This window comes from Heteronotia binoei, chromosome 5 (genome assembly GCF_032191835.1).
Source record: "Heteronotia binoei isolate CCM8104 ecotype False Entrance Well chromosome 5, APGP_CSIRO_Hbin_v1, whole genome shotgun sequence".
Classification (NCBI taxonomy): domain Eukaryota; kingdom Metazoa; phylum Chordata; class Lepidosauria; order Squamata; family Gekkonidae; genus Heteronotia; species Heteronotia binoei.
The window spans coordinates 169,672,809-169,688,472 of NC_083227.1; the positions used below are offsets into that span (position 1 = coordinate 169,672,809).

General features: G+C 44.9%; 1 protein-coding gene across 3 annotated transcripts in view; it reads right to left on the reverse strand.

Moving 5' to 3' along the window:
• Positions 1 to 1,239: 1,239 nt before the first annotated feature.
• PKN1 (protein kinase N1) overlaps positions 1,240 to 15,664 on the reverse strand; it is a 78,833-nt gene continuing 64,408 nt past the window's right edge. Inside the window, exons 6-22 of one of the 3 annotated variants that reach the window (XM_060240705.1) lie at positions 15,280 to 15,493; positions 14,807 to 15,007; positions 14,474 to 14,583; positions 13,907 to 14,050; positions 11,526 to 11,601; positions 9,913 to 10,075; positions 8,986 to 9,082; positions 8,778 to 8,863; positions 7,115 to 7,193; positions 6,804 to 6,895; positions 5,596 to 5,772; positions 5,266 to 5,328; positions 4,951 to 5,027; positions 4,590 to 4,732; positions 3,951 to 4,058; positions 3,160 to 3,240; positions 1,240 to 2,602 (exon numbers count right to left, since the gene is read on the reverse strand). In XM_060240705.1, coding sequence (XP_060096688.1) covers positions 2,399 to 2,602; positions 3,160 to 3,240; positions 3,951 to 4,058; positions 4,590 to 4,732; positions 4,951 to 5,027; positions 5,266 to 5,328; positions 5,596 to 5,772; positions 6,804 to 6,895; positions 7,115 to 7,193; positions 8,778 to 8,863; positions 8,986 to 9,082; positions 9,913 to 10,075; positions 11,526 to 11,601; positions 13,907 to 14,050; positions 14,474 to 14,583; positions 14,807 to 15,007; positions 15,280 to 15,493 — 2,115 coding nt within the window. In that variant the 3' untranslated portion in view covers positions 1,240 to 2,398. The remainder of the gene's footprint in view (positions 2,603 to 3,159; positions 3,241 to 3,950; positions 4,059 to 4,589; positions 4,733 to 4,950; positions 5,028 to 5,265; positions 5,329 to 5,595; positions 5,773 to 6,803; positions 6,896 to 7,114; positions 7,194 to 8,777; positions 8,864 to 8,985; positions 9,083 to 9,912; positions 10,076 to 11,525; positions 11,602 to 13,906; positions 14,051 to 14,473; positions 14,584 to 14,806; positions 15,008 to 15,279; positions 15,494 to 15,664) is intronic. The other 2 variants (XM_060240707.1, XM_060240706.1) reach the window with 2 other exon arrangements.

Consider the following 15,664-nt stretch of genomic DNA (forward strand, 5'->3'; position numbering starts at 1 on the left):
AGAGATATACAAGGACTGAGGCATAATGAACACTTCCATGGGTACCTCCCTCCTAGTCTAATAGCAGAGTGCTAAACAATTACATCCTTCTAAATCTATTCACCTTCAGCAGGTTTAGAAGGGTATAGCTCTGCTTACGATTGAACTCTCTTCCCCAACCCTAAAACAGAATGGGAATTGGAAAAGCTAAGGTTGAAAAATGAGAGAGTACTTAATAAAAGGAGCATCCTCTGCAGGTGAGCGAGAGACTATGACAAGTCTGTTAGGGGAAGAGCCATGTTGTGCATGAGCAAAGAGGCCCTGCTCCTTTGTACTCACCATACAATGTGAAGGGATGTCGCCTACAGCCTCTTGGTCAAGCTGTGAACAAGTACCTCACCCCTTAAGGGGTGCATATTCAAGAAGATGATTAGTTACTCCTTCATGTGCTTTAAAAACCCTTTCATACTCATAATCAATGTGATCAGAGAACAATAAAAAGTTTGATGATCACTATTTCTGGTTAACTGATCACATATGACAGGATGCCACAGCAGTAGTGTGATATGAGCCACAGCACCCATCTCAGATGGAGCTTGCAACGCCAGGCATGTTTTTTATGTCTAAAAAAGAAAGCCAATGTACTGCAGAGAAGCAATGGCAAACCATCCCGTAAAAAAGTCTGCTGTGAAAACGTTGCGATGCGCCGTCACCTCAGAGTTGGAAACGACCGGTGCTTGCACAAGGGACTACCTTTACTGCAGAGGGAGCTGTGTCTGAGTAATGCACAGTCTTGCTTACTCCAATTTAATTTCTCTGTGCTCATGCATACTAGGTCAACATTTTAAAGAAATGTTCAGCTTCATACTGAGGAAACAGTGCCAAGGACAAGCTAACAAAAATAGTACTTCTTTGAACAGGCACTGAAGAAAGGAGACCAGTTAACTTTCCACAATTAGACCCCAGGGCACTTTAAATGGGAACACTTCAGAGAAGATGGATCTTCCAGCCATTGTTTAAGTTTTGAGAAGAATTTTGCTGTGATCGTGTAGAACGGTGCCTACCTCGCAAAGGCTGCTCACAAACTCTTTCCCATGCCTGTGTTGCCCCCTTCACAATGAAGCCTGGGAGAGCCAGAGCTCGTCTGGATGTGCAGATAACTGCCTGAAGAAACACTGTCCAGACTCTTAAATAGAGACTTAATGGGATGTTATTTACCTCCATGCCTTGAAAAAGCTTCAGCTACCCCTTCCAGATGTTAAAGGGATGCAGCATCCTTCTCCATCCCTTTTGGCAACTTTACTTGTACATCATCTTGCTTGACATGGGATGCACTGAGTGTGATCTAGATATTCACTGGCAGGGCAGGGGGAGGAATAAGGATGTCAGCAGCAGTGGGAAACAGCCTGTTTGTTAGAAATGCTACAAATCAAACCAGGAAAAGAATATGGACAAAGGTCTCAAAACCCTATCATCCTCTGCCTACATCTTGAGATTCTCCCTTAGAGAACGTCTCAGAGAGAGAGCCAGGATATAGGATGGAAATGGAAGATGAGTTCAATCAGTCATTTTCAAGTGGTAGGTATGAAACTACCAATAGGATGCAAGGCTTTTACAGGCAGGTAAATGACAGTGGTGCAGAAAAGGCAAAAGAGGTTTTCCTTCTGGATTGGGGATCAGAATAAAAAGCTTTCAGCAACAGCACTCGCAGGGCAAGCTATTTCTGCCCTTTCTCCATTGCCAGAGGCTCTCCGACGTCTGTGTTGGGGTTAGGGGGATGCTGCCTGACTTTCCTGGCTCCCACACCTAAAGCAATGTTCCCTCTAAGCTGTGGAGTCTTCTGAGCAAAAATCCTACTTGGTGAGCTGCTGGCATTAAAGTTGTGAGCGAGCAATTTAGCTACCGCATAAATTCATTTGCTCTGGCGCCATCTTTCCTGAGCGGAGATAAAAATGTGTGAGCTTAGGGGAAGCACTGCTATGGATCCCTAAATATGGAAAATCATTTCTGCTTGGATCAGTAGGAAGTCTAGGAACCAATGGAGAAAAGGTGTTTTCACTGAGATGTCTCTGCTTAAGTCCCTGGGTTACTATCACCTGTTAAGATGGAGGTGGCCACCTGTCTCTTGCCCCCCCCCCCTGTGGAGCTAGCGAATGTCCATGTGTCTGCATGAAGAATGTCATGATCTGGAGCATGCAGAGATACTTCTGGGGCTTCCCCTACCTATTTGCAGAGCTGGCATAGGATGATGAACATTACTCTATCCCATGAGGCTGGCAGTGTTGCTGGGCTTTCCCAGCCCCACTCTGGAGCTAGCAGGCAGGGCTAGCAAGCATCTGAGTCACTGATGGAGCAGAATCCTGCCCTGTGAGACTGGCAGTATTGTTGGGGATCTCCTCCCCCCCCCCCACTCCCAGAGCTAGCAGGCATTAGACACATAGTCAAAGTCCTTGAAGGCATCCTGGTCCTTTTGGGTGAGGGGCCGTAATTCACGGGGTGGTGTCAGCATAGGTGCCTCTGCTGTGAATTCCTCATCGAAGTTGCTGATGTCTTCCCGGCCCTTGATTATCGGGACAAATGGTGGCTTGATATTGCGGGCCAGCAAGGCTTCCCACTCAGTGCTCTGCAGACATACAAGAAAAGGAGGAAAAAACACCCAACGATAAAAATCACAGAACACTTAGCTTGAAGCATGGAGTATTTGCAAGAGAATCTACAGGGTAGGTGTTGGAAGGATGTAGTAAGCATTATAGTACATACAGTACATTATGTATATAGGTCAGCAGGTTCAGCAAGGGGTGCTCTTTTCAGAATTTGTATTCTCTTAACCGGAAGATGCTGCTGTACACACAGGTGGGAAAACCCACTTCCCTTCCGTGGCAATTGTAAGGTTTTCGTGCAGGAAGACTGCTGGCTAATTAAAATGGCTAATATCAACAGAACACTGTGAGCATGTAGACAGCTTCACATACTAATGCCTCAGTAATTCTTACAGCTCTAGTGTGACAAACTTGTCTCCAGCCTTAGCAACGATGCAGCCATCACAGAATCTCCTTGCACTAGTCAGGGGTTATAACAGAATATCACAAAGCTCAAGCAAGCACTTCTGAGTTGCTAAGAAACTGGGCAGCCCTTTCCCAGGATATCTAGAAGGTAAATTATGGATGGACTCCTACTGACCCTGAAGAATGGCTGCTTCTTCACATCTTCAGCATCACGCTCACTGGAACCCAGGCGACGTTCTGGGTTCCTCCGCAGCAACTGAATAAAGTTGAATAAAGACCATCCGTATCAAATCATCGTAAAGACAAACAAATGCACCATTATCCTATACATGCCTTTTGCCCAGTCTTGTGGGCATCTGCTCTACTTGACTCTCTCTGTCCCTTCTTGTACCATCCAGGCCTGGAGCCAGACAAAGAAAAGGTGTGACTGCTGCATCTCTGGATAATGTCAGGACCTCAAGTCAAGGAACCACACAGTCTGATAATTCAGCAGTTTATTCCATAAGCATCTTAAGGCAGGACACCATCTTTGCTAAGACTTACGTCTTAGCTCAGTGACTCTCTTTTAACCCCCCACCCCAACCGTTAATTTTCAAGCAAGCGTGGGGATGCAAAGCTCGGGAATAATTCTGGCGGGTCCCCCTCCCACTGAAAGTCTTGGAATATCTTTGTTTCTTCAGCGTCTGACCTTGGAGGCTGGCAGAGGCAGCTTGAATAATGAGTTCCACAGATAAGCAGTGTGCAGAGAAAGGAAGGGGGAAAAGCCAAGCAAGCACATAAGCACAGCAGTGGTAACTACAGAGTTCATGGCAAGGGGAATACAAATACTGTGCTTAGGTATATGACTCTTGACAGATAAGATCCCAAGTCCTCCCATTGTTCTACAGAGCTTTGACTCCCTTATTAGGAATCCCCTAGTAATCCTAGCTATCATTAGGCTAGGCAAAAAACAACACCCACACTCACCCGGCGCATGATGCCAATGGCTTCCGTGGAAAGAAAGCGGGGGTAGCGCACTTCGTCATTCACAATGCTGTCAAACACTTCCTCTTCATCATCTCCAGGAAATGGGGACTGTAAAGTCAATGGAGGCAGGGTAAGATGATGGCGGCACTACTGGAGCTAGTTTTATTAATCTCTCTCAACGAATTCCTATTGCCCTTACTTTTAACTATGCCAGGCCCCCTCAAAAACGAAGTCTCACATAATTTCCTAGATCAACTTCCTACTCTGAAAACAGTTCCCACATACTGCCCTTCTGAGCCAGCCCTATTCATTCCAGCTACCTTTAAGACAGCTTCTTGTGTGGAATAAGCCTAGTTTAATATTACCCGAGATGGGAGACTGCCAAAGAAAACTCTGCAGAGGAAGGCAATGGAAAACCACCTCTGCTTCTTACTTACCTTGAAAGTCCATTGTTGAGATCACCATTAGTTAGTTTTGACTTTATGTCACTTATGTATGCAGTATTCCCTGAAATGCCACCCCCCTTTTTTCAAACAGGATGGATATCCAACCTTTTGCTTCACTGCCAAACAGCCAGTCCTAATCTGTGACATGTACACACCATGCATCCTTCTCCTCAGTCACACAAGTGGGACTTACCTCCCCAACAAGCATTTCATATATTAGTACACCCAAGCCCCACCAGTCCACTGCTCGTGTGTATGAAGTGTCTGTCAAAACTTCAGGAGCCAGAAACTCTGGTGTCCCGCAGAACGTGCTGGTGCGCTCAGCAAAGCCCATCCCTGGGAGCACAGAACAAAACACATGTTAAAATGTGGCTCACTCCCCCACAGCCCTTTTCAAAACCCTGCCCTTTCCAGGGGCAACTGCAGATTATTTTAATGCTCAGCAGGATGGCTGCTACTTCACTTTCACTTCTGCAGGATGTATTTTATTCCCATTTTGATTTAGTGGATCCTTAGTCCACTATGGTGGTGTCTATTCTACCCTAGGCAGTCACCTTCCTTGCAGAGGCCAAAGTCAGCAATCTTCACAAAACCTTCTCTGTCCAGCAGTAAGTTATCCAGCTTCAGGTCCCTGTAAGGTAAGAGAACATGAGGCAGAATTTTGGATAATATCTAAGTAACTGCCATAACGGATGCACAGCATAATGAATCTTGAACTTACATTTTAGAGACTCTCATAATGACTATTATGCAGTCTTCCACAAGAGAGATGGGATGGACAATATTCACTAAGAAGTGAAAGGATGTGGAAATGACACTGGAAGGAAGAGAATTTACTAGGTTTATGGCCCTCACTGTATATTACTTACCTGTATACGATTTTGTGATCGTGAAGAAATTGCAATCCTAGGACAACACAAGCAGCATAAAACCTGCAGAAGGTAACAGGGAGACTTTTTCAACAAGAGGCAGTGTCCACCAAACTCTGAAAGACATTAATTACTACAGTGTAAAGGCTCTGGGAATCTGGAAGGGAAATGTGCTGTAGCGGGTGATGTGAAAAGGCCTGGAAACTAGACCTCTTCAGCAGGGTGCTTTAAGAGCAGCGGCATAAAATTGCACTGAGTTGCTTTTGGGAAAACTCTTGCCCATTTCATTCTGCAGTATATGAGCCTCCCTCCCCCAGAGACTGGACTTACATAGCACGTGGCTCCGTGAATACATCTGTGTGGATGTGCATCATTAGGTCTCCACCAGCTGTGTATTCCATTACGAAACAGACATGCTGGGGTGTCTGGAAACAGGCGAAGAGGTTCACTAGAAAGGGGTGCCGGGCGTGGGTCACAGTCTCAAATATCCGTTTTTCACACATTAGGCTAGTAGGGAGAAGACCAAGTCAGGACAAAGGGTAACCATAAGCTGGCTTGAACCCATCTATGTGAACTATTAATTTTATATAACCTCCACTAGAACTGTATATAAACACACATACTGTGAGCCCTGAATAGAAAGACAGGAAGGGTACAGGCTTCATGTCACTCACATGACTCATATTTAGAAGCAGAATCCTACTTGGTCCATTCATTACACAATGAATGCAATGCAAAATATATGAAATAAAGTGAGTTCAGCCAGCTCTTAATCAACCAAGAACACTTTATTGCAAGAAGAAACAGTCACAGAGGAACACAGGCAAAACTGCAACTATATACAATCCGGCCATGGTTAATCATGCCTTCCTAGCAGGCAACAGTTGCTCCTATTGGCTCATTCCAGAATCTTTCATTTGCATCTCTTTGTTACAAGTAGTTACATGCCTAGCATCCTGACTGGCCAGTTCCTCCAGGCTTCAGGATCCTGGTTTGCAAGGAGTGCCTGTCTCAAGCTCAGGCAACAAGAACCCAGTGAGATACAATACATAACAATATACACGTCAGCAACTATTCATAGTTCCCACCACTCTGTCCAATCTACAGGCGCTTTCACCCTAATTTATATGAAAAGGCAGTGTACTACCAGAGACATGTGGTTGACATGAGTGTGGTTGGAGGGACTAAGACCTCCCTAATAAGGAAAGGGGCAGCAATGAAGGCAGGGTTTGAAGTGGAGATGGCATGAGCCAATTGGGTGATGGAATGCAGGAGATGATGGCAGCTTGGGAGCCCTTGCACCTATTTGACTGGAGCCACCTACTCTGAGCGCTAGTTGTGGCATGCTTTTTCAATCAGTGTTCACTCATACCCTCCCCCTTTGTATACCTTACTGCACTCTCATCAAGACAACACTACCCAAGCCCACATTAAACACTACTGCTGCACCAGAAATATCAAAACAATCACAAAGGAGATTTTGTAACAGATTCAGAGCCATCCCAGCATCACTACCCTGCTTGGCTAGACAGACTCACCTATCCACTTCATCCCGTGCAACAATGTCACCCTTCTTCAAGGCTTTGATAGCAAAAAGTTCCCCTGTCCCACGCAGCTCAGACAGCAGCACCTACATCCAGGAAGAACACCAGCAAGACATGATTAACCATAGTCAAGATTTCTGTTAAGCTCAATCGGATTTCTGGGATGTCTCCGCTCAATGACCAAAGTAGGCTCAAGCACAGGAGGCCACTGAGTCCACTCCCCCATTCTGCAACTGGTAGACAGGTGTCTAGAAGTACTGAGGAAAGGAAACGGTTGGAACCTCAGGTGGGCATGCAGTACTTACTTTGCCAAAATGGCCACGTCCAAGCACAGCTACAAATCGAAAATCTTCCATAGTGAGAGGAGTTTTTCTCAGGCTGCTGCTCAGGGAGAAACAGTAAATCAAAGATGTGATTTTTAACCACCCTGGGACGACAGCAGATCAAAACCAACATCAAGATATATGAGATCAAGAGGGACAAAGCAATGACCGTTCTAGTGGTACAATGGGTTTCTAGTCCGTGCACCTCACACAAGCAAGGAAACTGGCTGAAACAGTACTTCTAAATAAGATTCTGAGCAGAATTCTTCATGGGTTCATTATGATAAAGGGGCCTGTTTGGGGTGAGTGGAAAGTATGTAGAACTGGGGCATGGCCTCCATCATTCACCCCATGCAGCTTCAGCAGAAAATAGGTCCTAGTTGTGCGTAGTAACTTGTTTATTTATACCCCATCTTTCCTCATGATTCAAGATGTCTTACAACAATAAAGAACATTTTCAGTTAAAACCAAAATAAAACAACAAACCCTAGATTTCTCCCTCCCTCAAAAGGTGCCTGCCATTCAAACCCCCTCAAAGCCTTGGAGCCAAGGTAGGGGAAAAAAAAAAAAAAACAGAAGTGGGGACCAACAAACAGTTTCTTCTCATGTTGTCTTAAGCCTTAACAACTTGAGCTTCCCGTTTGCAAATGAAGCATCACTTTGCTCTGCTCTGGTAAGACCCCACCTGGAGTCTTGTGTTCAGTTTTGGGCACCACATTTTAAGAAGGATATAGACAAGCTGGAATGGGTCCAGAGGAGGGCGACGAAGATGGTGAGGGGTCTGGAGACCCAGCCCTATGAGGAAAGGTTGAAGGAGCTGGGGATGTTTAGCCTGGAGAGGTGATAGGATCACCATCTTCAAGTACTTGAAAGGCTGTCATATAGAGGAAGGTGTGGAATTGTTCTCTGTGGCCCCAGAAGGTAGGACCAGAACCAATGGGTTGAAATTAAATCAAAAGAGTTTCCAGTTCAACATTAGGAAGAACTTCCTGACAGTTAAAGTGATTCCTCATTGGAACAGGCTTCCTCAGGAGGTGGTGGGCTCTCCTTCCTTGGGGGTTTTTAAACAGAGACTATATGGTCATCTTACAGCAATGAAGATCCTGTGAATTTAGGAGGAGGTGTTTGTTAGTTTCCTGCATTGTGCAGGGGGTTGGACTAGATGACCCTGGAGATCCCTTCCAACTCTATGATTCTATAGTGCGGGTACTGTGGAGTCAAAGCCAATATCCTGAAAGTGCTTGTGATATTTGCACATACACATTACAGGAAGCACTGAAAATCACCACAGCACTGTTACCCTGGAGAAACAAATACGTTTTCCAAGCAACAATGTATACTGTGTGTGTTATCTCCAAAAAATGGAAGCCATTTCTTGAAGGACAGATGAGGCACAACTCTGCAATTGTTGCAATTTAGACTGATTTCCCAGGAGACTGGATATTCCATTGATGTAACTGTCCTCAATTCAATTTAGCAAGTCTTCAGAGCTGTGGGCATGATCTATTGAGAGCAGGAGGCAATACAATGAGAGAAGTTCAGATGAAGGGGGCAAATCTAGGACACACTGAGGAAATGTAAAGTGACCCAGGAAAACACCAAGTTGAATGCAGGTGTACATGGGGGATGGCTGCATGTCCCTTACCTGTGAAATGTACTCTCAGACCCTTTGGCCTCACATCCAGGGCTCAGCTCCACCTGGAAAGGAATCTCATCCTCCACCTGTGAAGTCTGAAGAAACAAGCAGATGAACAATCCAGAGAAGTCTGAAGACAACAGCTGAAAGCAACATTCTGGAGATTATGCAATAGGCAACAAGAACTTGGTCAACCAAACCAAGGACAGACACTTACCAACAAGACCTTACTGGGTAGGTCATGGTCATCCTGGCCCACATGTTCCACTTGTGCTCTGTCTCCTTCCAAGCTCAGCTTCTCAATGGCAATGTCCCTGGAGAGGGGAAGATGCCAATATGGAGAATCCAGGCAAAATCATTGCAAAAACTGCTGCTTGGTGAGAAGGTGGGGCTGTGGCAAGCCCCCAGAGCACGGAGCCATCACAGCATCCCACTGCTTCCTGGTAGGACATATATGAACTGCAGAAAAATGGGAAAAGACCACTACTTGCTCAGAGAAAGGGCTGTGACTGCTCTGTGAGTTGGTCCCTGGAATGCAGTTGTCAGGAGATCTAGGAACTTGAATGGCTATGACACCACCATGAATTAGAAAAAAAAATCCATGATCCATAACCTCCATTTGAAAAGAACAGGCCACATTACAACCAATACAGGGATGGTGAAAATTGAGGCAATTTTGGCTAAAGGTCTGTGAACATGAAGGGGCTTTGAATGGCAGGGTTATGAATGGTTATTTGTTTTTAGATGCATTTAAATGGTCTATGTATATGTCCCTTTTTTTGTGTGTGTGTTGATGTGTTGGTATGTTTGTGGAAGAGCACCTCATTTCGTTGCTCTCATTTTCTTTTTTGAGAACAATGACAATAAATCTATCTATCTATCTATCTATCTATCTATCTATCTATCTATCTATCTATCTATCTATCTATCTATCTATCTATCTATCTATCTATCTTTGAGTGGAACAGAAGATGGAGCATTTGCTTCAACACTACTGCTCCTCCTACCCCAAACTTTTCTTTCCTAGTCCTTGTCAATAAAGGCAGGGGGGAGGACTAGTAACGTCAAGATGCAGAAGCTTGTGACAGATGCTGGGATTCTTTGGAGTGCCAGTTGTCTGCCCACCAATAACAAAGACACTCACCCGGAGTTGAGACTGTGCCTGATCTCTGAGCCAGATGTTGCCGTCATCTGTGTTGAGGGGCTATAAGTGCCTGTGGTGTTGGCAGTGGGGATGACACGTCGCAGGAGCCGTACCCATGTGGCAATATCAATGTTCATCTGCCGGGCACGTAGGAAAGCCTTCCCTGGGGGGGAGGGGATGTAAGAGTCATATCAGTACATGCACTGTGATACCCAGGCTGCCAACAAGCGAAGGATCAGGAATCACAGGTTAAGGTGGCAACTGGAATGCACAAGGCACATTAGTCAATACTGAAGGCAAGTCCTCAAACATCACTAATGCAAACATTCAGTAACATGGTCATGAATGGCTTTGCTTCTGAAAGACCTAATAACTAGACTGTTTCTTTCTCCACAAAACATCACCACCATTCCAAATCCAATCATACAGTGCACTCAACTGCAAACATTAGCTCTAGTAGAAGGTTTGTCATATGAGACACCATTACCTTAAAGCAGGGGTGGCCAAACTTGCTTAATGTAAGAGCCACACGGAATAAAGTCAGATGTTTGAGAGAAGGAAGGAAGGCAGGCAGGCAAACAGATGGGGGAGGGAGAAGTGGAAAGAAAGCAACTTTAACTTTAAACACATTCTCCAAGCTGCCAGCTGGCTTTGCTTGGAGAAGTGATTTAAAGAGACAAATGCGGTGGGAGCTTCAAAAGCCACATGTGGCTCCTGGGCTGGAGTTTGGCCATCCCTGCCTTAGAGCTAGCATGCCATAGTAACAAAGGAAAAGGGCTGTGAACCCACCTCAGCTACAAACTCATTTATTTTAAAGATCAACCTGCAGTAACTCTGCATAGGAAGTGGCCTTAGGACACTCACTATTCTCTAAGCACACGGACACTCCTTCTCTTTCAAAATGGCAGTAAGATTCATGCATAACTGGCAGTAAGATTCATTCATTCTGTTTCACCTCTCCTAATCCTAAATAAAAATACTGCCCACCCCTATTCTTCACCAAACATGACACTAGTCTACATTAAAGTATCACAGTTCTATAGCTAACTGCTTCTCTTGCTTACTAACAGAAGACTGTCCCTGCATTTCAAAAGAGGTGCAAGTAAACCAAGGATGCTTGCTAACATTCCTTCAGTCAGAAAAATTGTTTTATTTTCAATTGATCTGTTTGCCCACTTTGTTTTCCTGTGTCTCTTCTGACTACTGAAATAAAATGTTTTAAAATTGGCTCAATCATTGTGGAGGAAATATTTTTGTAAAAATCATCCCTGTAAGTTGCAACAACCAGCTGCACACTACTAGGAGGTTCAAGGGAGAAGTGATTTATCTTTCAGGAAACAAGTAGTGAGCTAACATCTCCCCACTCCTCTCCCTCCAGTTTGGTTGGGGAACACTAACTCCTTGACAGTCAAAGCTTTGATTCCCAGGTGGTCAGAGAGAGAATTTCAGCAGATGTTGCTTGTGATGGCAAACGACCTCTCCACAAGTGATCTGGGAAGAGTAGTATAGCAGGTAGGTGTGACATAAGTCTGGGTAAAGGAAGCCCCCAAGTAGACAAGATAAGAGTTGGTAGTAATTATTGCAGCTGTCCTCCTGACAGTTCTATTCCTTACCTTGCTGTTTGGAGAAGATCTTCTTCTGTCGCTGGAGCTTGGGAATGCGTTCAATAACAGGGTTGAAGAAAGTAACCTGCAGCAAGACAGAGTTGGGAGAAACTGGACTGCGCACTGGACAAGCAATTTCCACCAATATTATTACAATACAAAAGGGGCCTCAAGGCAGAGGCTGTTGTGCAAGTTAAAAGATGGGGCAGATGTAGAAGTGGCACTGAATAGATTTTCATCTAAAAGGATGAATTCTGCTTTCACTATGGCCTAGCAACAAAGGAAACATTCTTCCTTTTGAGGCCAGAAAATGGTTCTGCTCACTGCTGTCTCATCTTCTTAAAAAGTAAGCTACTTTCAGAGAAACAGACCTTCAAACCCTGATCGGTGGCCTTTCCCATCAAATTCTGATGTAACAGGGAACTGCCAGTTTTGCTTGCTAACTGTGCGCTGAAGCCTGAGATCACTAACTGCTCTAGATAGCACCATGTCCAGGGATCCATAAGGGTCAGAGCCAATGTCCCCTCTAAGCTGTGGAGTCTTGTGAGCAAAAATTCTACTCTCTCTCTCACTCTCTATCATCTGTCTATCTATCTATCTATCTATCTATCTATCTATCTATCTATCTATCTATCTATCTATCTATCTATCTATCTATCTATCTATCTATCTATCTATCTATCTATCTATCTATCTATCTATCTTCTTATTCCCCTGCTAAGGTGAGGAACACAAGTGACTGTAGAAGGAGAGGCAAACTGAAGAATATAATCAATTACTTTTAAATTGTATTTATAATCATAGAATCAGAGTTGTAAGGGACCTCCAGGGTCATCTAGTTCAACCCCCTGCACAATGCAGGATCTTCACAAATACCTCCCCCCACGCACACCACCTTCCTGACCTTCTTGTGATCTGCCTAATTCACAGAATCAGCATTGCTATCAGATGGCCATCTAGTCTCTGTTCAAAAACCTCTAAGGGAGGAGAACCCACCAGAGGAAGCCTCTTCCACTGAGGAACAACTCTAACTGTTCTTCCTAATGTTTAGCTGAAAACTCTTCTGATTTAATTTCAACTTGTTGGTTCTGGTTCACCCTTCTGGGGCAACAGAAAACAATTCAGCACCATCCTCTATATGACAGCCCTTCAAGATGGTGATCATATCACCTCTCAATTGACTCCTCTCCGGGCTAAACATACCCAGCGCCTTCAACCTTTCCTCACAGGACTTGGTCTTCAGACCACTCACCATCTTGGTTGCCCTCCTCTGGACCTGTTCCAGCTTCTCTATATCCTTCTTAAAATGTGGTGCCCAAAACTGAACACAATACTCTACATGAGGTCTAACCAGAGCAGAGTAAAGTGATACCATCACTTCATATGATCTGGACACTACATTTCTGTTGATACAGCCCAAAATTGCATTTGCCTTTTTAGCTACTGCATCATACTGCTGGCTTATGCTCAGTGTATGGTCCACTAAGACCCCTAGATCCTTTTCACATATACTACTGCCAAGACAAGTCTCCCCATCCTATAATAATGCATTGGATTTTTCCTACCTAAATGCAGAGCTTTACGTTTATCCCTGTTAATTTGTCCTAGCCCGGTTTTCCAGCCAGTCAAGATCATCCTGTATCCTGACAGGCTAAGACAAATAAAATGAATTTGGTACCTAAATCCCCACAGAATGGGGACAGGTACAGATACGTGGTGTTTTTCTACAGACCTGGGGGACCTCTGGGTTTGCAGAAAAATATTTTTTAAAAGAAAAATTAAGGCTTGGCTGAAAAAGATCTCATGACATTGTTGTGAGATCTGGGCTGTCATTTTAAAGAAGAAAGGAACAGTCGCCTGCTACCACAACCAAGGAAGAGAGAGGGAAGAGGAATGGGAGCCACTACGGCTCCTACCCTGCTGGCACTGTGGGGAGATGAGGAGGCGCAAGAGCCATCCCCCATAAGGAAGTGGGGCAGAAGATGGCAACTCTACAAGTGGGGGGAGATGAGGAGGAGTCTTAGGTGCTGGTGCCCAAGTAAGCAGGAAGGAAGGAGGGAGTCTTGTGGGTCCTCCACTTGTGTTATATAACCAACTCCGTTTTAAACTATTACACTGCTCTATTGCTTATTGTGAAACAGTATGAGAAGAATTTCTCTATAGGCTGCAAAACTGAACCAACTGGCCCTGTACTTTCTGGCAAAAAGCCTAAAGTCATATCCCAATTTATGTGTGTGTGAGAGAATGTATTACTGCCACAGAACTCATTGGATATTATATTTTTCCTCATATATTCTCCTAGTCACATTCAGCAACAAAACCTGACCGACGATCCAACTGTCCATTCTATGGCCCTTGATCTATCCAGAATGAATTTAATTATTTGTTACCTCTGCCAAGAGAGTGCCTTGTGGCTCCAGCTCCAGGTGGATTTCGTGGCGTTGGTTGTCAAGGAAGTCTTCTAGCTTGAGGTATTTCAGGGCACAGAGGCTGCGGTAATCACGCCAGTATACACCTATCTCCAACTCTCTCGCCTAGTGTGGATATGAATGGAAACTCTTCTGTCACAAAGTGGCAAGTAGGTAATGACTCCAAATTGCACCCACATCCACCATGCCAGGTCCTATCTCACAACCATAAACCACATTGGGGCAACAAGTTTCTTCACTATGTGCTTGAAGAGAGTTCCTGGAGGTTATCATAAAGCCATCAGGGCCAATGCTACAGAATATATTTTAAGTTGAGTTAAAGGGCAAAATGTCTTGATTATCCATGCATGATGAACAATTTCCCCTTGTTTAATCAGTATTTGACTTTTGATTTTTTAATTAATCTTGGAGTTATGTTTGAGAAGAACTTCAGCAGCAAATCACAGGCTGAGTATGACTTTCTTTCCCATAATGATGTTAGTTAACCCCTGAAATCTACAGAAGTATCATGGGAGGTTTTGCACATACCCTCTCCAGTTCCACAGTGAAAATCTGGTTCCAGGCTTGCAGGCCATAGGGCTTCCAGGCTGTCTGGCCTACAACTGCGTTATCTAGCTTGAGCACAGCACTCACCTCATCTGTGAAATCAAAAAGGACAATTAACTGGAAGTCTGAGGGACAGCAGATAAGTGAAAGGCAGTGAACCCCATTTAATGCTAATCAAATAGCTTGAAGAAAAAAAGCAAGCCGCCTCCGCATGCTAGTTACGCTGGAAGGCCCACCAGTGCCCCCCTTTCCACTACCCACAGCCCTCAACCCCTTCCCTCACTTTAGTGCCCCTGAACCCAGAAGACTACTCACTGCTGATATCTTCAGTTTTGATGGTGGTCCTGCCGCTTACACTACCACTCCGGCTATACAAACCTCGCCCACTCCGGCTCATGAAAGAGGGCCGTGCTTCACCAGGGCTGCCGCAAGGCAGAGAGACAGAAGAGCCACGGCTACGTCCTGGAACAAGCTCCAGCAACCCGCTGCAGCCCAACAACTGCACCTCCAGAGTGCCTGCCAACAAGAGAAAGCGAAGGATCCAGGAAGAAGACCTGCTGATGGCTTTATGATACATTCTGCTCAGGAACTTTCAGAGCAGAAGTCACACACTACCTCAGCATTATGACTGGGAGAGTCATACCTACTTTACCCTTAAGTGAGGGAGAACTATGAGCAGTGGGGGTCATTTAAGAGACCGGATTGTAATGAAAATTCTGGCAGAGTAGAGAATGAAGAGGGACTAGGTAGTGCACAGAGCCAAGCCACGTCCATAGGAAACGTGTTACCTGTCAGTGGAGATGGCTTTGAAAGGGTGTTGTATTGGTTGTGCTGGTAGATAGTGGTACTGCGAGTGCTGAAGGCAGGAGAAGAGGCTAGGATGAGCTCCTCTTTGATGATGCAGCCTTTCGGGTGATCTTGGGGTAGCTCACCAAGACGCTGCTCCAGAGACTGATGCAAAAGGTCCAGCTTCTGGCTTGACTCATTCAACTTGGTTTGTGCCTACACCAGAAGGCCACATGCTTCAGGTTCAAGTAGTGCTCTATTCGCCACCTTCTTTCTCCATCCACCTCACCAGCCTTGCATTAACAACTTCCCTGGGATACTAACTAAGACCTGGAGAAAAGTACCCTTTTGTTTTGGAAAGGTTGAAGATCCTGAAATCTCATCCAA